Source organism: Orbicella franksi, chromosome 11 (assembly GCF_964199315.1).
Source record: "Orbicella franksi chromosome 11, jaOrbFran1.1, whole genome shotgun sequence".
Taxonomy (NCBI): domain Eukaryota; kingdom Metazoa; phylum Cnidaria; class Anthozoa; order Scleractinia; family Merulinidae; genus Orbicella; species Orbicella franksi.
Genome location: NC_138155.1, coordinates 7,566,457 through 7,587,219, shown reverse-complemented (window position 1 = coordinate 7,587,219; position 20,763 = coordinate 7,566,457). Strand labels below are relative to the sequence as shown.

The following is a 20,763-nucleotide window of genomic DNA, read 5'->3' as shown; positions in this document are numbered from 1 at the left end:
CAGCTGTTTCTGGTATATTATTCCTTTCCTTTGTCTCTTTGCTTTAGCTAGTGTGAAACAATCAGTCGTAATCGGCAATGGCTTACAGAAAGCTTTAACCATGAAATGGAGAAGGTATGTTCCTACCAATGTGAGTCATTGTGCCTCGTGTGTTTTACAGCTTTTAAAACTAAATTACTAACAGCCGTTGATCGTAAAGGGTTGTATTTTACTAACCTTGACAAGAAGGCATGTCTCCACTCCAAGTCCCATTTTCTAGGCACCGCCTAGTCGGTGAACCAATTAGAGTGTAGCCAATATTGCATGTGAAACTGCAATGAGTGTTATAAGTTTCTGATCCGATATGAGTACAGCCGGTCTTAACTCCATTAGATGGAGAAGGCAGAGAAGGGCATGTTATGGCTACAAATAAACGAAAAGATCAGTTCTTAATTCTGCGAAGAACTTACATCGCATAGACCTCACAAAATGCAAGTTCCTGAGTCCAGCACATCAACCATTGAGCCAAACTTGTGAAATAAAAATTAAACAACCAAATATTACAAGGATACGTACCCTGTTATTTCTCCGTGGTTGATGTCCCAGCTTGATGAATGTCAATATATTTTAACTCTATTGAGCATTATTCAGAGGGTAAAAATAAAATGGATCGTTTGATTCTATGAAGGCTGTCATCTGTATTACTTACCTTGACATATAGGCAGCGGGTTATCCCATGATCCAGGAGGTCTGCTGCCAGGGGCAACACACCTGACTGTTGATGAGCCATTCAAACGATAACCAATCATGCAAGAAAACTTACATTGTACCCCAAAATGACTACCGCAGCTGCTCGTGCGCAGTGGACTTCCTTGGTCTACCATCAGCGATGTACAATTGATAACTGTTGACGTCAACATGATAAGCACAATTGTTGGTTAGCATTTCAATAGGACTGTATTACCCGTCGAAAATAGCAAATTCTTTAGCTTCTACATGTGGGAAAATAATTTATCACTACATCACGAGCAAAATGAAGACGAGACAGCAAGAAATATTAAAAGCAATGTTTTTTGGTGCAGAGATAGAGGGAGATGGTGAGATACAACACCACGTTTTGTATGCTATATCATATAATAATTTGCTATTACAGATGTGCTGATACAAAATTTATAAAAAAAGTAAGTATCTTTAACTTCGTGTATATTCAATTCGCACCTGTTACTTTAACAGTGAAGCTACAAGTTGCTTTGTTCTTTGATTGGTCCTCTGCAGTGTATATGATCACGTGAGTTCCCTGACTGAGTCTTTGTGGCGGTTGGTAATTCGACATTACCGTAGGCATGATTCCTGAATTATCAGTAGCAACCGGTTCCGTCCAGTTTACTTCTGCTGAAAACATGCCACGTTCTGCATATACCAGCAATGGACTTGCTGGGCATTTGAGGCCAAATGTCGGAGGAAGGATATCTGAAATATGGAAGAATGCAATATTAAACAGTCGGTTTAGTACCGCAACAAGTACTTCAATTGATGTAGCGAAGTCCTGAAATAACTTCTAACTGATTACATGTTGTATGTCACGGTAACCTGTCGGGATCTTTTTTGCAAGGCCACACTTTCAGTTGACTCTCGCATAGCTAGCATTATAACGTTTTCGTTTGTTTTTGGTTATTCGGATGAAACCTTCCCAGGATTTCTTTGATGGGGTTCGTTATCAGCAGCTTTTTATATTAAGTTGTACCAAATTGTCAATGATTCAAATGGAAGTTACTCAGTAGTATCTTAGAGGGTGTATGGTGTACTGGGACAGATACTGGTACCTGCACAGTTGATCGCGTTTCCACTCCATTGTCCAGATTGTAAGCACGTCCTAGTAACATTCCCGTAAAGGCTGCCATATCCACTTTGGCAGCCGAAGACACAGTTTGATCCGTACGTATTGCTACAGGACACAGTCAGCAGAATGGCTCTAGCAGGGATGCTCAAAGGCGCACAGGTGACAGCTTTAAGTATAACGCACGAATTTGTTTTAATAATACTAGCAAATAACAAAAACGTGCTATGAATGGTATGCAAGCAAGTAATGACAAGCCTTTGGATCTTTTGAAGAGAAAGAAAAGTTATCGTTCTTAACTAACACATAAAAGCGATTTTGCTAAAAAAAAAAAAAAAGATAATGTAAGCTTAATCTGGTTATAAATATTTTCACCTTGGCAAACGAAATCTTGGCCACTCCAGGTTCCATTTTCAAGACATTTTCTTGATGAAGAGCCGATTGCATTATATCCAGGATGGCAGACAAAGAGGCAGACTGTGTTGTAATACTCCACTGCTGTCCCTGTGCAACTTTGCCTGATGCCATTGGACGGTGCTGGTAAAGGTGGACATGTAACAGCTGCAACCCACAGCAAGAATATTTTGGTCGTTGGTGCTTATTAGCAAGGGTTTAATTGAATAAACGTAGGGCTACGTTGCTTGCACTTAAAGCATGCTTCAATACAATTGTTATGTAAACACTCACGATGCGATATACATGTTCAGGTACCTCTTGTTAATTATCTACTCAGAAAAGATGTAGTCTCTGATATGCGTAGTTTGCCAAGAATCGTCTGACAAACGAATTTTTTCTAGCTTTAAACAAAACTAGTCGGGAGCCGGGATTTGCGTTCTTTCATTTCAACGTAAGAGAGGAATGGCGTAAAAGCAACAACAAAACAAAAAACAAAAGGAAACAAAAAAAAAAAAATCAAAAATTGTCCTGCACATTATCTGGCACATATATCTTGCCCATTTCCATTATCGAGATTTTCTCATTTTTTCCCTATATTTTCATCAAGAGACAATAGCACACTTACCATTACACTGAGTCTGAGTGCCGGTCCATGTCCCATCGCTGTTGCATGTCCGTGTTGTTGACCCATTTAGGATGTATCCTCTGTCACAGGACAAGTGGCAAGTTTTTCCTGGCAAAGTGGAACAAGGCTCTAGACTGCCGTGGATTGGTGCCGAAAGCTGTGGGCAGCGATTCACTATTTTACAAAAGAAAAACATTTGAATCCATACTCCACTTGACAACATTGCGTAGCAAGTATGTACCGGCCCGAGAACATGTACTCAAGGAAAGGGCTTTATAGAGATTTGTGGCATTGTCGACTTTGGGAAAGAACTGTGCGTTAGTCAGGATGTCCTACTGTTGGTCTTGCGAAAACTTATGGCCTATGAAACTCATCATCCATTCTTAGTTTGAATCTGCTTAATAAAAATGCACATAGGAATATGCGAGCATCATTTGACACTTCGCCTGGGCCGGGCCTTACCTCCTTCACAACTGAGGGCGTCATCAGGCTTCAGCAGTATTCCTTCCGGACAAACGCATTGATGGCCGTGTGGATTTGGAAGACAGATGTGGCTGCAGTGTCCATTCAGTTGAGAACAGCTGGTGGACCCTATGAGATAACAGAGAGCTACCTTGTTATTTTTCGTCTTGCCTTTGTGTTTAAGTTGGGAGCTGGTACGTACACACAACACTCTTTTTTCACCTAGTCATTGAACAAACATTTTAACAAAACATACTTTGTGAACTGCCAATGGGCACCAACTCACTTCGTTCTACCTGTACACTTCAGCGCTTGACCCCCCCCCCCCTCCACCCCCGGGAGAAGTTAATGCTATTGACTGGCTATCTGCTCCTTGTTTCTTAGAGGGTGCCCCCCTCTCCCCCCCCTCCCCCTCTGCGCGCGCGCGCTCCCCGCCACAAAGAAAGTTTAAGGACGCCCAGGGAATGTACATTTTATCAAATCGAAGCTGATTTACCGTTAAAGATTTTTGTGTTATCATAAATATGCAATTCCATTGGCCTTCCCATTCCTTGAACCAATACTTCACTGAGAGAGGAGGTCATGTTGTGTTTGTGGACACTCTTGTTTTTCCAGTCAGACCAGTACAGAACGTTATCAGTCAGGGCCAGTCCAAACGGATGCAGGTTATCAGAGGAAAAGTCAAGTATGAGCACTCGGTTGTTTCCCTGGAAGTCAACTCTTTCTATTTGATCAAGGCTAGCATCGCACCAATACAGCAGTCTGTTTTCGAAATCCAGGGCTAGTGAATTTACCCACACAAGTCCGGAGCTAACGAGAACTGTCCTTTCGGAACCGTCCATGTTGGCTTGTTCAATCTTTGGCGATGATCCCCAGTCACTCCAGTACATCTTTCTAAATAACAGATTTATCATAATAAAACAGAATACTTGGAATTGTATTTTGATTTTCCCTGGGATTTTAATGAATTTGAAGTGATTTCTGTCTAAACGACTTGCTATCATGATTTTGGTGAAGACAATTTTCGAAAAGATTGACCTGCTAAAGGTCCAAAAGGCGTAAGACAATAAATAACACAATCGACTATTTAATTAACTTCGTAGGATAAAATATGACATTTTGATCCTGATGACAACTCGAATCTGATTGGTTGGGTAGTCCTTTTTGCAAGCGACCTAACAAACAGCATCATGATATGTGAGTGGAAAACGTTTTTGGGGAGAAACTCTTTGGAGGAAAGATGTTATATAAGTAGTTTCGTCTGTATTTTACGAGTGTTTTATATTCCGGCCTGAAAACACCCGTGTCTATATAGTAAAGTTAAACATACTTATCCCAAATGCTGCAGCTTTTGTACCAGATTACTTAGTGAACTCATTTTAGATGATAGTCACTATAAGATGGACTGAAAAGCAAATCAATTAAAACTCTGCATCTCCGAATTACCTCTCTGCCAGGTTAAGGATTATAGCTCTTGGTTTGTCAATGTTTGAAGTGATAAGGCTCTTCCTAAATGATCCATCTAACCGTGCTACTTCAACTTTACTTGTTCCTGCATCAGTCCAGTAAATATTTCTTCCCTCATAATCCAATGCCAGCCCATCAGGTATCTCTACATTATTATACGCAATGACTTCCTCCGAAGACCCGTTGGGGAAGGCCCTAGCCACCAGTTTTAAGGTAACGTCTGTCCAATAAATTTTTCCTTCCACTGGATCGAAATCAACTGCCACCGGTCTTGAGATGTTTGTGCTGATTTTGAGCGGAAAGCAAGGATTTTCCTCTACCGGGAGAGGAACCTTGTAAATTTCTCCAGAATCGGCTTCAGCAAAGATCATAAATTTTTCAGAGCTTCTCTTATAAAACAAACCTTGGCATTAATGGGGAAAAAATAAAGCAAAAATTGTGATCAGTAAAGAAATCATTGAATGTCTGTCGCAACAAACAGTCTAGAATGTTTCAGAGTGTGTCCATAGGAAAACCAAGGAGAAAAAGCTAGGTGGTGATATAGCTCGAATCATCGATTTCACTTAAACTAGTGAGTGAATGAGCTTGGTAAAAAAAAGTGACTAATTGCGGAATACTTAAGTACCCTCACCATAATCACAGTTTTTACCATCCGGCTTGAGTGCAATACCCGTTGGACATGCGCACTGATATCCTCCTGGTTTCAGAAGACACAAATCGCTGCATAAACCATTCCCTTGAGAACAAACATGAGGTCCTACCGACAAAGAAATAAAGCATTGCAATAGTCAACGCTCGATATCTCAGTCTTCTAACAAGACTTTAAGGCCCCTAGGGAAAGAAAAATCGTTTAAATCCCTTTTCCCGGAGGAGAACCGGATGCAAAGAAGAAGTGGACAAATTTAGCGTTTTGTCTTGCGAGCCTCGGAATTTCGTTAGAATTGTGATGTATTTGACGCTGATCGAGTACAGTTTGCGTCTCTGAACGCAAAGAAGAATGTTAGACAAAGATCCGTGATATTAGAAATATTCAGAAACGTACCATCTGTGCAATAAGCATTATCCCAGAAAAAAGAAACAAATGGATCTTTGGATCCTTTGCATTTTGTTATTTTAAAGTTTCTAGCTTTTCCCATCTCAGGTAACTATGGAAAGCTGAAAACCGTTCCACAATGAGCATAACAGTTCTTAAACAGCATTAACAAAAATAAAATAATTACTTTAGGTTCATATACCATGTACTGTTAATAGTTTAAAGAGAAAGAAATGTGGATGTTTTACCCGAAAATATTAAGGAAGGATCAAACACGTGAATGTCCATGGGCATTTGCAGGCCAGTTATTATCACATCCTGATTTCCGCTAGTTAGATTGAATCTTGAAACGCTCGTTTTATTCCAATCGGTCCAGTATAACATGTTATTGTACACTACTAGGCCAAAAGGATGGATGTTGTTCCCAGATGACAGTATAAGCTGTCGATTTCCTCCAGTAAGGTCTGATGTCTCAATTTTGTCTAGTTTGGCATCGGCCCAAAAGAGACGGTTTGACGTTTGGTCGATAGTAAGTCCATTTGGCCAGACAAGGTTTCTAGTTACAATGGCTCGTCTCGCTGAACCATCCATCTCCGCCTGCTCGATCTTTGGACTGGCGCCCCAGTCTGTCCAGTACATCGTGCTGAAAGCGTCAAAGAACACGGAAACATTTTGTGATTGAACTCGGAATAAGGTAAGAACACAGGGGGCTCGCAGCAGTGCAAAATTTAGTACATCCATCGATGTCCGTGTCGAATGAATGCCTAAGTATGAAACGTTTTTCCTCCTTGGACAAATTATCGATCGGCTGATGGCTGATTATAAATATTTAAGTAGTGGTATCATTCAATTAGGATGGGAAAAAAATATATATGCATTAATATACCGTAGATTACATTTTCCTTGGGTAAACCAAAAATTACAACATTTCACTTTATTCCGCCTGGGGGTGGCTACGAGGTGAAACTATGTCGATAAATATATATATACCGCCATTCAATGCACAGTGGAACTTCGATATAACGAAGGGCAAAGGGACTGGCGAATGACGTTCGCTAGGACGAGGTTTCGTTATATCAGGGTACGTTCGTTTGCATACATTTTACTATTACTGGATCGAAGAACAACATTCGTTATACCGAGGACCTCGTTAAATATATAGAGGTTCGCTTAATCGAGGTTCCACTGTAGTAACCAATTTCGCTTCAAATATATAGTAGAATATTTGCAACATTATGCATGATCAAATGCTATAAGCTGTGTTATCTTGAAAACAATGCCGGGACCTATATTTATCGTATGTTATGCCGGCAGATTTCACCTCAAGGAAAGAGCAATGCTAAGTGAGTTATTTTACGACCTTCCAATTTTTCGGCATCCGATTCACTTACCCATTTCTCTCATCCAGGATTATGGCTCTTGGTTCATCAAGTCCATCTTTGATGAGCAGTTTCCTGCTTGTCCCATCAAGCCGAGCCACTTCAATCCTATTGGTCCCTCTATCAGTCCAGTAAATATTTCGTGCCACGTGGTCAATGGCTAAGCCCTCGGGACTCTCCACGTTACAGCGAAACAAAATTTTCACAGCAGTTGCATTGAAAAATGCGCTAATTATGAGACCTTGTGCAATGTCTGACCAGTACACACGTTCTTCAACTGGGTCAAAGTCCAAAGCAATTGGGCGTTGATTTCCAAGATGACGAAACAAAGTTTGTACCACAAAGTAGTTAACATCCAGTGAAATAATGTTCGTCGATTTGGCGTCGGCGTCAGCAAAAATTATAAACTTCTTCACTTCTACGATAAGAATTACAAGAACTGTATGACAACACATTTCTTGATTTGACGATTTGACTTTTTTCTCTCGGTGATGTAGAAATACTTATTGTACAGCTCCTTACAGGGTTACAAACTGTAATGCATTCTTGACCTTTTTGTCAAAGGAGTCATCAGAGCAGGCTATTTTTTGGATCTCACGAGAAGGAAGTAGAGATAATGGTTTTGAGGTGACCTTCAACAAAGATATCTTAAAATCTCCACTCAGCGTGTAGACGACAACGTGAATAAACGTCTGGTTGAAAAAAAAAGTACGAACTAGGTTTGTCACACGGGTATATTTAAAGATAAGTCGGGAGTTTCTTTTCTGTATATGTATATATAGATAGATAGATAGATAGATAGATAGATAGATAGATTTATATATATAAAGCCGACCTTGTTCCCTGCTTGGCAATAAGAAACAATCGTTTCCATTTAAACTGTATTAATTTGTGAATTGCGGTTTAATTTGCGGTGTTATCTCGGTTGAGACTTGCTATCATGGAGCAAAATCATTAACTGTATTCTACTTCGTCATACGCGATGCTTCCACTTTTTTAAGTAGACTTACTGTCTTCGCAGGTCCTGTTATCTTGCTTTACTGTCAAACCAGTGGGACAAACGCATTCGTAACCAGATTGTGTTGCGACACAAAAATGGCTGCATCCACCATTATTAACAGCACAAGCACTTGAGGCTTCAAAGAGACACAATGTAAAACAAAGTTTGTCACATAGTGTACGTAAACGAGCATAATGGCGCACAGTGATACCGGCTTGCTCATGGCTTGAGCACGAGTGAACTTAGTGAGCACAATAGTATACATGGTACAATGACATTATTGGGCACGAAAGTGGATTAAGAACTAGATGCAAGCACATCAACTGACGAAATCGGTGATAAACCAAAGCAGACCAAACACTGCACCACCAAACCAGAACCACCGGCGCCAGTGCTTTGCATGCACCTTCAATCAATCAATGTATGAATCAATCAATCAATCAATCAATTAGTCAACCAATCAATCAGCCGATCGATCAATGAAATAATCAATCAATCAATCAAACAGCCAATCGATCGATCAATCAATCAATCAAACAGCAGATCAATCAATCAATCAATTAATCAGTCAAACATTCATTCAAAACATCAATCATTCGACCCGATCAACGAATCAGTGAATTAGTCAGTCACCCAGACAGTCAGTCAGTCAGGCAGTTTTTCAATCCCTGTAAAATAAACGAGCTCTGTTCATGACATGAAATTTCCCTTTTAATACCTGCTGGTTGTCGCGAGCTGTCGTACGGTACGATGCCCATAGGACGCCCACCATTGATGCTATAACTTCGAAGCACTTTCCCAGTTGAGGCGTCCAGTTGGTGAAACTCGTCTTTCGTTTTCCAATCCGTGAAAAATAAAAAAGGGGGAATCAGTGCAACTGCAAACGGATGTAAGCCACTCTGTTGGAAAAGTAATTTTCTGTCGTTGCCATTGTAATCGACCGATTCGACCTTGTCCGTTTTTGCGTCCACCCAAAATATTCGTTTGTTTCCTTTATCGAGGTCAATACCATTAGGCCAGAAAAGATCTGTTGTTACAATGACGAGCCTTTGATTTCCAGTTAGTGAAGCTCTTTCAATCTTAGGGTTAGCTCCCCAGTCAGTCCAGATCATTAACCTCAGTGAAAGAAAGAATGAATCAATCAATCAATCAATCAATCAATCAATCAATCAGTCAGTCAATCAGCATGTCATAACTTAGACCACCAATTGTCCTAATTAATACGAAAACAGCGAAAGAACACAAATTTCACTCCATACTCCAATATGCCCAGAGAAGCTGAAAGTAAACTTGCATCAATAATGAATTCTCCTACACATCGAATTGGTTATTACTCATGGAAGAGAGGAAGCATAAAACATAGATAATTCAGGTAAAGCAAAGTGTTGTAATTTTTCTTATCTGAATTCAGTCATTAACCATATCTTTTTATAACCCTATTATATCTGAGGTTACGGAAATCACGCCCTTGTATAAATTTAGAATGTTCGAATTACCTATTCGTACTGTTTGGATAAGCGCAGTGATATAAGTTTGTTAGCTCGAGAAAATTCCTAGGTTCTTTAACCAGAAATAAATTCTAAAAAGACATATTACTAACAATAGTGCATACCCATTATCGAGATCCAGAGCTATTGCTCTGGGTTTCTCCAGTTGTGAGGAAACAAGGCTGCGTTGGTTATTACCGTTAAGGTCTGATATCGATATTCTATCATTTGTCATATCAGTCCAGTACAGCTGTGCTGTCCTCCAATCCACCGCCAATCCATCACAAACTCCAATGCCAGTAATAATTGTCGTCGTGCTTGGTACGTCGATGCGGAAGCGTTTGATGTTTTTCTCTGTTACGTCACTCCAGAATATGTAGCCCAAACTGAAATGAACGTCTATGGCAACAGCTCTTGTTAAACCCGAAATAACGGAGTGAACAGCTGTAGTGCTATAGTCGATGGAAACAATATCCGAAGTATTTGACACCAGCAAACACGGAGGGCTGCATATAGTGGCTAGGAGCGAAAAGCGAAAAAAAAGTAACTTTACTTTCAAGATAATGCTGGCATTATTAAATGCTCTTATTAGATGAGCGAAGTAATGCCTTTGTAATAAGTCGACGGCGTCTTACCAGTGCATAGACGCCGAATGTTCTCCTTCCAACAACAACAGCACCGTCAACAACAACAACGACGACAACAACAACGAATGAAGAAGCATTAAAAAGGCACCACGACGCCACAATCAGCTGTCGTTTGAAGCCAAATACCCCACTAATTTGTGAGAAAGGCTAGCTTTGAATGTTGCTGGAATGAAACTGCCGACAGTTTGGCTTGGCTTATTATCTTATCCAAGCATAACCGAGCAGCGAGTTGTAACGGGAAAAGTCATTCCAATTACAATGTTTTAAAAAGAAGTATCCTCCTGCTGATTTAACTGATTTAACTGATGGTTTACAGCTATTACTTCAGCTCTCCATAGTTCATCATCATCACCCTTTACCAAAATCATATCGCCGATCTGAGGACAAACAGGGAACTAAAATGTGGCGCGCCAAAAATGTGGGTTAATAAATAATGCTCAGTTTTGGAAAATGTGGCGGATTTCGCAGTTGAAGTACTCTGGGTAACGTCAAATCCAAAGTTACTTGGATAATTACATATCTAATTATGTTACTTTAGAAACTATTTATTCACAAAAAGGAAAATTATGGAAGGCTTGAAGACCAAAATTAATCAGGATAATTCTAATACCATGATTAGTTGAATAAAATTAGCTGAATAAAAGTTCCAATTTATTGAAATTTCAGCAGTTAAAAGTGAAAATGGGTAACCATATATGGGAATCCATGTTTTGTTTTTTAGGTCTTGTGGATTTTTTACAATCCACAGGTCTGTAGAAAACTTTGCAGTTTTTCCCCTGAAACTGAAGAAAGTAAACATATTTAGGATTCTTATACCTTCGTAATGTCGATGATTGGAACTGAAGTAATATTTTCATTACATGTTTAAAGGTACAGCGATAATAATTTTTGGTCACGCGTGGCGTGATTTTCTGATTTTTATAAGCGATTTAATTTGGAGTAATTTTTGATGGATGCTTACTCATTTGCCAAAGCTAAACTTTACACTAATGAAAGAATTAACCTTTTATAATTAGAATCTAGAATCTTTTAAAATTTCGAGGTATGGCACATGGTCAAAAGACATTTCTTTTTACCCCACCGACTAACTCATAACGCCAAAGAACACTCTGGTTTTGTTCACCTCGAAATAATTAAATTTATCGGATATTTTTGAAATTGTGCTTTATGGTTAAGTGAAAATGAGTTCTGCAATAAGTTAGACATATCACAACTTTTCTGCGCTCGGTAGTTCCGACGTGCAAATCGAATGAAAATGGTCGCTTTTCACTGGCCAAGTTGGGGGTCGCGAAATTTAGGCCGCAGGTCAAATCGAAAACGTTGATTTTCTCGGAAAGACAAAAAATATTTCAAGGAGAACAAAACACTGCCCGTTTGCATTCATCCTGGACCCTGGCAAGATGTAAAAGAGATGCAAAGTTGACTTATTTTTAGCCCTGCCGAAATTTTGTTCGACTTTTGTGAAGACATTTGCTTTTAAACAGCGCTGCTTGGAAAAGAACTTGCGGTGTTCATTATCGTTTTGAAAAGGAATAAAAATCCGTTTTTTTTAATCAACACAAGAAATGTCAATCAAGTTGAGTGCCCCTCATGCACAGCCATAATTCAGCAACGTGTGTGTAATATTCATCTGTGTAAACAGATTCTCGTTCCGAGAAACATTATTGGAATGATTGCAGTTTACCGTCCAAAAAACAATTTCAAGGAAAAAACACTGCAGGTTCGCTTTCTTGTTAGAGCTTAGCTTTATGTGAAAAGTAGCTAAGTTGGCTTTATTAGCCTTGTGGAAATTTTTCGCGGAAAGGTAATTAAGAAAATCCGCTTTTTAATCAACACAGGTAATGTCAATCAAATTGAGTGCTCTTTTAATATGTTCGCCCAAGCTGAATGAATAGAAGTTTGAGCGCGACAGGAAAAAAAAAAAATGCTGTTAAAGTGCTATTAAGTTTGCTGTCGCTTTCTTGGCACTCGTATGGTATCCTGGTTGCTGCGTTTTATTTTCCAAATTCGCTTCTTGGGACTATGTACCGACAGGACCAACTACCGTTCAATTTTGACACTAACGACTCTCTTTTAGGTTCGGATTTAGCAGTCCTTCCCTACATTCGGGTCAGAGAGCAAAAGCATATTGCTTCGGGGATGCGTCCTGACTAAAGTAAATATTGTTCGATATACAGAGAGCAGAAAAAGGATAAATGAATATGTTATCATCAAAGCAGACGAATATACTGCCTATCCGTGTAATTTAGTAGTTGTTTATATAAGTAAAGTAAAGTAAAGCCGTAGTTCGTAAGTGTGATCGTCCGGGTGAGTGTAGCTCTGAAAAGAACTGTTGTTGGTGACCGACGTTTCGACAACTTGAGCGGAAGTCATCATCAGAGTCAAGTGAATAGTGTTTGTCAGTCGATTATGCTATAACTTTAGTCCGTTGGACGTGATCGGTCAGTTTAGCCATGATGGTATTAGCTGAAAGACTCGTGTAAAGTTTGTCATCAGTCATTGGTCGGTTTCGATCCGTCTATTGTTAGTCAAATTGGTCGGTTTTTGGTCCGTCTATTGTTAGTCAAATTATTCGGTCCGTTAGAAGTCCGTTTTGACAGTTTCGTTTCCATCGTGGATAAGTCGTTTGTAAGGCGCCGGTAGTTGCTGACATCTGTTAAGAGGCGTTTTTTTCTAGATTAGTGTACCAGCTTTCCAGAATCACTCGTTGAAAATAGTATAATACATATAGTACTAAAGGTTAAGCACTGAGCGGAATCCCAGTCAATGTTACGTTGTGGTTTGTCAGTTGATGATGTATAGCAATATGATTTAACCAAAATTAAGATAAAAACGTTCGTTGGCTAAAAAAATTCATAAAGGAACATGAGCTTTCGGCTGTCAATCTACAGCCTTCGACGGATAAAAAAATGGAATGCGAAATGATAAAATATGTGCAAAAAAAGACGAGATAAAAGCAATAAGAACAAAAGCAAAGTAAAAATGTGTAAATTAGGTGACTAATGTTTAAAAAGAACACTATACTGGTTTGGAATCGGCTTAGAATTATTATTAGCATGCCTGGTAGCAGAGGTGTGCCAAGCCTCCAAAGTTTTTCTAATACGAAAAGAGCCTTTGTCGATGACACTAGAATTATCAAAATCTATGCGATGGTCGAATGACCACGCATGTTTCGCAATGTTTGATCCATTAGCACATGTGTTGACATTCCTGACATGTTCCTTCTTACAAGTTTCAAAACGCCGGCCGATTTCTCCTAAATAATACCAATCACAATCGGCACAGGGTATTTTATAAATCACGTTCGGATGATGTTCAATAGGTGGTCTGAACTTGGGAGGAAATTCTTGTTGTAAAGTCTTGAAGGGCTTATTTACAACTTGAATGTCGTGCCTTCGAAGAATTCTCGTTAGTGGCTGCGTGACTCCATTGATGAACGAAAGGACAGCAAAACTGTTAGGATTCTCTTGAGGCGCAGCCCATTTACTAAACATGCAAACCAATTCTTCAGGTGTGGGGATGAAATTTTTTAGCCAGCGAACGTTTTTATTTCTCGTTTGATTATGTCTCATCCTGGCTGCGCTTCAATCTTTAATAGCAATATGATTGTTGGCATCATCATTTCTCGTGGCTCGGTTGTGTTCAGCCGGTCAGTCTCGTGTTAAGGTTTCTGCCAGCCTTACCAATGTAGGAAGTCTGGCTTGATAACATGTCAGGTTTTGCTATGTCTGAGAACAAGACAGCTCGGTCAATAATCTATTTCTGTTCGTTATGAACAATGGCCCTCAGTTAATTCGACATCTCATTGCTGAAACGGGGTCAGCTCTGCATGGATAGGTCAGACACTCATCACGTCCCATACCGTGATATTTATCAGTATACACACTAAGTTTGCAAGACATATTTAAAGTAAGGCATAAAGACTTGTTTTCAGTAGCGCATAAGCTTAAGCATTCGGCGTGGCTTTTGGAAATAAATGCATAATAATTGTACCATCAGACGTTAATAGATGGTATTTCGCGTTACTGCAAACAATGGAAAACCCAATGAATACTTACAGGTAGCATGGCAACCCAAAAATGTTTTAAGTACACTGTCAATAACGTTTAAACATCCTCTTGGCGCTGGCCTAGCATGTCGTTGCTGACTTTTTATATTTTCATAATTTGCTTCTTTGCACTATTTACCCGGACGGGACCAACAACCGTGAAACTTCAAAAGTAAAGTCTCTCTTTTAGTTTCGGATTTAGCAGTCCTTTTAATAATCATATCGCATATATTTCCGCGGATCGCTACTTTCTGGTAGCAAAGGCATGTTATTTAGGGCAAGCGTCCCAAATAAAATAAAATATGTCGATATACTGAGAGCAGACAATGACATATGGATATGTTAAAATATATTTTAGGATGATCCTTCTAGTGCAGCTTCTTGTATTTGTTTATAATATATATTTCCGCATTGTTTCTCCTAAGAGGCAAAGCTGTGTTTGAGAACGCTACTTTACAAGCATCGTTACTTTCGGGGAGTCGCTACTTGCGCCATTTGCTGGCGAACGTGAAGTTTTATGACTTATTATGGAGGGTGAAGAAAAAGAATACGATACAGAACAAAAAGGAAGAATCGCAAATCGTCGAGTTTAACAGACTCGACCAGTCGATTGGAAATGTTGATAACATTCCAGGTTTTTAGACATTCGTACCTCTATTGACTTGTGCACTTTTCTTGTGAATCAACGTCAAAATGAACAGCGTACAAAGGTGCCAGATGACCTTCATGGTCTTGTTAAAAAATAGTCCCTAAGCAAGAGTGTAATTAAAACATCAACAAACAAGTAGAGCAATAAGCGAAATGGAGAACATTTTACATTAATGATCTGTTCGCAAATAAAATATAAATCGCGCCAAAACAAGCAGCACATGAAGCTATTTGCTGAAAAACTTAAAGAAAAAGATTAATTTGGGTATACGATCACGAATGGCAACCTTCGTGTTCACTCAAAGAATCGTGCAGGTATGCATGGCTGCCTTCCAAATCTGTCACGTGACATCCACAAGCCGATGACACAGTGGAGACAGAGATGTTGGGAAAAAAGGAAAACTGCTGTCGAAAGCAGCTGAGAAAATTAAATTTACAAATCCCCATTGAAGGATATAGTAGTTTGAGATAGATCTTGTACGGGCACGCGAATAACTTTGGGTGACTGGAGTTTTTTTGCATAACAATCGCTTTGGATTTAATCTAACGCTTCTATCACTGAAAACGTGGCGTGCCTTTGTGGAGGTCATCTTTACCTTCCAGAAAATTCAAAGGGAAAGCCGAAATAAAGAACGTAGAAGACAGTTTAAGAAAAAGCAATAAAAGAGCAAAACCCGAACCATAACCTGGTAAAAAAACACTCATTGTAAATTACTATTTCACTTTAGTTGCACTTACGTTCTCCTAATATTATGTCTCAGAACGGGACAAGTCGGCAAAAGATTTGATTTACGGCGCCGGTTTCTGCTCACTATAAACAATAGTTTTTAGTTAATCCATATGATTGCGCTGAAACGAGGTCAGCTCTGCACGGACAGATCAGGAAATATTTAATGCGTGATATGATCGATGTTTACACAATAAATAAGTTCCCACGACATGTCTAAGGCGCGCAAACGCTTGTTTTCAGTAGCGCACAAGAGGAAGAGTAAGCAACATTCCTTAATATTTGTGCAATTTCCCTGCCTTCTTTCAAACTTGAACTTGTGAATTCTCCACCCTTTACGATACCTCCAGCCTGAAAAGGGTACCCCTGTGGGTGTAAACCCTTAACCATGTAGTCTATTATAGGAAATACCGCACCGGATTATATGTCAATAACGTCTTGCCCATTCAGGACTGACCCCGTTTCAGCAAGCGCTAAATTAAGTAACTGACCAACCACTATCCGTAGAACAGATTATTCACTGTGTTCTCCTGATCCGAGGCACGATACCAAAAGAAGGTCAATGAAACTTGACCAGTATAGCACTTAACAATGGTAGTTTTAAATCATATTGACGTTTGGTTTCGCTTTGTTTTGTTTTGTTTTGTTTTCTTTAGGTCTTCGTGTTTTCAGTTGTTATCCAAGTGAAAGTTATTCCGTCTACACAAGGAGAGAATTCTTCAGTCGGAACTGCTCGGTATTGCTTTCATTCAAGGTAAGAGTTAGGTAAGAATATTTCCTTCGAATCTTCATGGGGTGCTAAGAACTTAAGCGAGTGCTCTTATGGGAAGTTAGGAATTGTTTGAAAGAGAAATAGTTTGCAAGCACGTTCATCCAAATTCGTGCAGCCTTGATTCCTGTTCTTAGAACAGGCTTGTTTGCTGCTAAAATACAAAAGCAAAGATAGGCGTTAATAGATGGTACTTCGCGTTACTGTAAACAAATTAAAATAAATTTCTTTTAGGTGTTAAATTAGGTTGCTTTTTATTAGTTCCCATTGGGATAATCAGGCCTTTATATACCACTCCTTGTGAATATTACGCCATTTGACGCCGACCAGTTTACCTGAGGCTGTTTTTCCGTTATTGTGGCTTTCTAAAACTCCCAAATATCTTGGCCTGTCGTCTAGCATATTGTTCCTGACTTTTGTATCTTCTAAGTCCGATTTTTGGCACTATTTACATGGATGGGACCAACTTCCGTAAATTTTGGAAAGAAACGTCTTTCTTTTAGTTTCGAATTTAGCAGCCCTAGAATCCTATCGCCGGCATATTTCCGGGCATCGCTACTTTCGCTTAGCAACAGGATGTTATTTAGGGGTTGCGTCCCAAATGAAATAAAAATATTTTTACAATAACTGTCTTATTTCTCGCGCGCTGATTGGCTCATTTTTGTCATCGATAAGAGTACAGACAGATACAATTTTAATATATGCAAGCTTTCAAGTTCAACTCTAAGCTGTCAAACTGTCAACTTTTAAACCAATGAGATTTTATGGACTTTTTTTAAGTAGCCAATGAAAAAGCGAGAAAAGCTATCGACAATGTTCGCATCATTTTGAATAAAATTTACTTATCTTTGTTCACGGCAAGTTTACGACGTCTTTTTCCCTCATTTATTCCCGGCATTTGACCATTTTGGGGTCTTTTACTTGCGGCTCGTGGTTCCATAGCCACTTTGACAATGTTATGGCGCAATTTATCATCAATAAGAGGAGAGACGCATAAAAAAAACTGTCGTCAATTTGTTAAATCGATATACAGAGAGCAGAAAAGGATAAATGATTATGTTGAAAACGATTTTTGGTTGATCCTTTTTGTGCAGCCTTTTTTAGCTAGATATATTTAATCCGTTATTTCTTCTGAGAAGTAAAGGCGTGCTTAAGTTTGCTACTTTGCGAGCACGTCGTTACTTTTAGGGAGTCGTTACTTGCGCGATTTCTTAACGAACGTGAAGTTTTATTGCTGCTTTCGGAGCGTGAAGAACGAAAAGAATACCGTACAAAACGAAAGGCATGAATCGCAGATCGTCGAGTTTAACCCTTTGAATACCAAACATTCGCCAAAAAAATTACCGTTTTTAACCATTTAGTCAGCTTTTTTAGTTGGCATGACGCTAAATAGGCCATCGTTTTGCTAAGAAAGCTTTTTTTAACTAAAAGGAGACATTTTGCGAGAATTAGGTACAAATTGAGCAATATTTCAATTTTGGGCATGCGCATAAGTCAAAATTTGGACTTAAAACGTTGTTTTTCGATTTGCGACGTCGGAATGTCGTCGATATCTAAACCTGACCATTGTACGGAAAGGCCTAGGCTAGTACTACTATCTGCTTATCAAGAATATCTGATGACATTTAAATTGATGACATTACAAGTGGTACAAAGAGCACGGCTATTAATTACGCATATATGCGTAATTGGGGCTCAAAGGGTTAAAACAGACCGGACTAGTCGATGAGAAATTGTAGTGCGACGAATGAAAGCCACCATTTTGTTAGCTTTGCTCACCTGGGCGTGGGTGTAATCACTAAAGCTAGCTGTATGTCACATAAGTACCCAAAGATCGCGTTAGGCTCCTACTCTGCTAAGAATCTTCCCTCCCAATTTGTAGTTACAAATTATGAGTGTTGCGCTTCCTTGTTACTGTGCAGAGAGAATATTTGTCAATATTGAAGGCCAGCTTCCAGTTGTCACTCCAATCAACCAGCTTGTCAAAGTCGTCTTGTAGCAAAGCCCAATCAGTGTAAGATTTTATATAACGGAAGCACTTTTTAGGCTAGTAAATCAAAGTAGGTGGTTGGAAAAAGTTTAAAAAGATAATACATTTTTCTAAGATGTGTGTGGAAGTACGTACATTACCTTTTGCTTGTAGGTTTGTTTGTTTTTTGTTTGTTTGTTTGTTTTCTTTTATCCATTACATAAATTGAACAGTTTTTGGAGATGTTTACTTTGAATTCGTACCTATAAGATAATTTACCTCTCCTGCTGTATATTTTGACATTTTAGGGGAACAACCATTTCGCAAGTAAGTTGGAAAGAAGCAGTTCGTCTTTATAGAGTCACTGCGTTTGAATTACAAGAGATAAAATCTGCGCATCACCAGTTATTCTTAAAAACAAGTCATACTTATAATTGACTTTGTCTTTAGTAGATAGCGTGAAATTAACTTGCGCTGCATGAAAAACTGGTCACTTGATAATAACAGTTTGACGTCATTAGTTTCGTCGCCTCGTCGTTAATTTCGTCATCTCGAAGCAAAAGGTAACATCGACGTAGGGTACTCGGCTTTGTTTGCAGGGAAGAATATTAAAGAAGTACACGGCTAACTGAATACTTTTAAATAATGCTGATTGGTTTATGTCCCTTCATCTAGCTTAGAGTGCCTATCCAGCAGCATGGTCTCTTTCGCTAAGTTAGGTCTCCTGGTATTGGTGGTTGCATTTATTATCATTCAAGATGATGTAGATGCGTGGTGGTGGCGGAGACGCAGAAGAAGGCGCTCACCACCATCACCAAAACCACCACCACCACCACCACCACAAAGGTACAGCAGCAGTAGAAGACGTTCATATTGTGAGTATTTTATATATATATATATACTTTGGTAAAGTTTTTAAATGCAACAAGTATTGCCATACTAAGGCTTTTGATAACAACAACTGATTTGATTTTAAAGTGAAATGTCTTATTTTAGACAGCGCACATTTACCTCTTTTGTTGATGGTTAAAACATGTGTGCTTTAGTATGTTGTTTATAACCTTTTTTTCGTTAGTTGATCGATCTCCAATTCCAAACATGTGTATCAATATGTTGTGTCATCTGTTTTTTAAACTTACGAAGATCGTGGTGCCACCTAACCCTCGGACGTACAGGAGGGTTGGGGGAGGAGAGTGGTGCCACCTCACGAAATAAGGTTTTTTCAAATGTTTGAAAAGACGATTTACTCTGAGGGGCTGAAACTTTTAGTAGCTGTTCATTCATCTCTTCCGGAAATTTTGATATTTCATTTGTGTGTCTATCATTTTTGACGTTGCCATGGCAACTGCAAAGGGCTATCTAATCATTATAAATTTATTTTGCTATGACTTAAGAGAAAGAAAACCCAAGGGGGTTCAACCCCCCCTCCCCCCCCCCCCCCACCATTACCCCTTTTACCACGGTGGGGAGTGAGTTAGCTTGTACGTCCAAGAGCCCTTAACAAACAGGACACTATTTAAACTTGTTTTTAAACTGTTTTGAGAAACTATTTTTAACCTATTTTTCAAAACCAACATCATCAGGTTGCAGCAGCCGTAGAAGATGGGGACCTTGTGAGTATTCTTTTATACTTTGGAAAAGTTTTTAAATGCTTTAAGTATTGCCATACTATGACTTATGGTAGGTAGGAGAAAGGTAAAATATTTATTTTTACCAGGCATTTCCTTTAGGACTAAACAATATTAAATTAAAAATAGAAAACAAACTGCGGTCACAAACATGACAAAACAACGCATGCTGTAAAAACCTTGATTTAAGAACTTAACGTTTCGTATGCTCCTACATGCATCATCAGAAGTATAGAAATGGTAGCTGCACTACAATAAATTTAAACGAGAAGACTAATACCTAATAAGGTAAACCGGTACCTAATAAGGAAAGAAATGCCAATGGATGTAAATGAAAATAAACAGACTTAAAGTCTGCTGAGAAAAAAACAAACAAACAAAAAACAAAACACAAAACAACAACAAAAAAACAACAACAAAAAGAAAAACAACAACAAAAAACATTACGTTAAGTTCATTAAGTGCTGGTTGCAAATCACGAGTCAATAATGTTTCTTTAATTTTACAATGCACATCAGATCGTCCGGTGGCTAAAATATCAAAGTGATCCCATTTTATCCTGTGGCTTTTCAGGGTCATATGCTCGGGCACGGCAGAAGCGTGGTTAGTATAGTACTCGTCAGCGCTTTAAAATGCTCCGTTTTCCTGTCATACAACCGACG

At 39.0% G+C, this 20,763-nt stretch overlaps 2 protein-coding genes across 3 annotated transcripts in view; one reads left to right on the top strand and one right to left on the bottom strand.

The window, feature by feature from the left end:
* LOC145502341 (uncharacterized) overlaps positions 1–15,950 on the bottom strand; it is a 29,189-nt gene extending 13,239 nt beyond the window's left edge. The window contains exons 1-17 of one of the 2 annotated variants that reach the window (XM_081481621.1): positions 15,747–15,950; positions 15,013–15,109; positions 9,791–10,184; positions 8,897–9,294; positions 8,189–8,314; positions 7,191–7,596; positions 6,048–6,442; positions 5,398–5,523; positions 4,746–5,169; positions 3,796–4,193; positions 3,300–3,428; positions 2,838–3,011; positions 2,192–2,377; positions 1,803–1,985; positions 1,198–1,449; positions 689–883; positions 217–402 (exon numbers count right to left, since the gene is read on the bottom strand). In XM_081481621.1, coding sequence (XP_081337747.1) covers positions 217–402; positions 689–883; positions 1,198–1,449; positions 1,803–1,985; positions 2,192–2,377; positions 2,838–3,011; positions 3,300–3,428; positions 3,796–4,193; positions 4,746–5,169; positions 5,398–5,523; positions 6,048–6,442; positions 7,191–7,596; positions 8,189–8,314; positions 8,897–9,294; positions 9,791–10,184; positions 15,013–15,088 — 4,048 coding nt within the window. In that variant the 5' untranslated portion in view covers positions 15,089–15,109; positions 15,747–15,950. Of the gene's footprint in view, positions 1–216; positions 403–688; positions 884–1,197; positions 1,450–1,802; positions 1,986–2,191; positions 2,378–2,837; positions 3,012–3,299; positions 3,429–3,795; positions 4,194–4,745; positions 5,170–5,397; positions 5,524–6,047; positions 6,443–7,190; positions 7,597–8,188; positions 8,315–8,896; positions 9,295–9,790; positions 10,185–15,012; positions 15,706–15,746 lie in introns of those variants that run through there. The other variant, XM_081481622.1, reaches the window with a different exon arrangement.
* Positions 15,951–17,980: 2,030 nt separating this feature from the next.
* The window catches only part of LOC145502475 (uncharacterized), a 45,154-nt gene continuing 42,371 nt past the window's right edge, over positions 17,981–20,763 (top strand). The window contains exons 1-2 of the mRNA XM_081481798.1: positions 17,981–19,348; positions 20,057–20,086. Coding sequence (XP_081337924.1) covers positions 19,171–19,348; positions 20,057–20,086 — 208 coding nt within the window. The 5' untranslated portion in view covers positions 17,981–19,170. The remainder of the gene's footprint in view (positions 19,349–20,056; positions 20,087–20,763) is intronic.